Source organism: Phytophthora parasitica (genome assembly GCF_000247585.1).
Source record: "Phytophthora parasitica INRA-310 unplaced genomic scaffold supercont2.672, whole genome shotgun sequence".
Lineage (NCBI taxonomy): Eukaryota > Oomycota > Peronosporomycetes > Peronosporales > Peronosporaceae > Phytophthora > Phytophthora nicotianae.
In genome coordinates this window covers 1-1,186 of record NW_008649658.1, presented here as the reverse complement: position 1 = coordinate 1,186, position 1,186 = coordinate 1, and the positions used below count along the sequence as shown (strand labels likewise).

Here is a 1,186-nt window from a genome sequence, read left to right as displayed (position 1 = left end):
GAACTCTGAACAGCAGATTCTGAACGATCTATCATAGCTCAATATCGATAAAATTATCATGATTCCGATACTTGTGCAGTTCTGATGGAGGCTGTGAGTGAGAGTTCGCAGTTTTCCTACTACAAGCACGGAGTGACCAAAAACATCGATACCGCCAACGTACGTGTAACCTCTGGACAGAAGCTGAACCAGAGAACTGCTTTTGGTTTTGTACTTACAATGTATTGCCTACAGGTAATTTTCGTGCTGGTGTCAGACATTGGCGTCGGAGAAATGGAGCAGGTCATGATTCAGTACGATACTCGGGATGAGATACCCACCGTTCAGCTGGAAAGGGTTGTCAAGTCAGCCTTAGATGATCAGTGGAAGCGACTGGACTTCGGCAAAATGATCGATCAGGTTCGACGTGCTCATTATCACCGTGTAGGTTAGCTCTTATCTGACATTATTGCTCGTGTATAGGTCATTCCGTTCCTGCCGTTCGAGCACCAGCATATCGTGGAGATCATTGCGCTCAAGCTACGGCAGTTGGACGAAAACTATCGTGGCAAGTACTGGCATCGACTGTGGATTGAGGTGCGTCCTCGACACCGTAATATTACAGTGTAGCATTACCTGCTTGCTAATGCTACATCATTTGCAGGACAACATCGCGGACTACATGTCTCGTTTGGACTCGGTGCACTACAAGGTCCGCTCCGCTGTGGTGAACGGTAAGGTCAAGTCTAGCAAGGTATTCGCTAAGTATGGCGCCCGCGACGTGGAGACTGGCCCTATTCAACTGCTCAAGTCGAAATTGCTGCGCTACTTACGCCCTTTCAATCCGGATGCTGAGATTCGGATATCGCAGGATGTGGACACCAAGGAGATCTCCATCGTGTCGTGTGCTAAAGAAGAGGCCAAGCAGAAGAAGAGGACCAAGTCTAAACAGCGCAGCCACACTGCAGCAGACATTGACGACGAGTTCGTGAGCATCGGCTGCGTCACAAAATGGTCCGGTCGGTTCGAATAACCGGTATATCGGTCTGAATATATTTTCCACCAATTATATGTTCTCATTTGTTTGTTTTCAACCAATTAGTGACCAGTATAGCTCCGCCTCAAATACGTGCTCTCAAACAGCGGTGGACCATTGGGGCGATGGTCTACCCATTACAAGTTCTACTGTAGCAATCGTGCACGGCAG

At 48.1% G+C, this 1,186-nt stretch overlaps 1 protein-coding gene across 1 annotated transcript; it reads left to right on the top strand.

The window, feature by feature from the left end:
- Window positions 1-84: 84 nt before the first annotated feature.
- Window positions 85-1,012, top strand: PPTG_20488 (hypothetical protein; the record flags this gene model as incomplete). The annotated part of the gene is made up of 4 exons (XM_008919294.1): window positions 85-159; window positions 235-399; window positions 463-576; window positions 644-1,012. The coding sequence occupies 4 exons, from the start codon at window positions 85-87 to the stop codon at window positions 1,010-1,012; spliced, it is 723 nt and encodes a 240-aa protein (XP_008917542.1).
- Window positions 1,013-1,186: the final 174 nt, after the last annotated feature.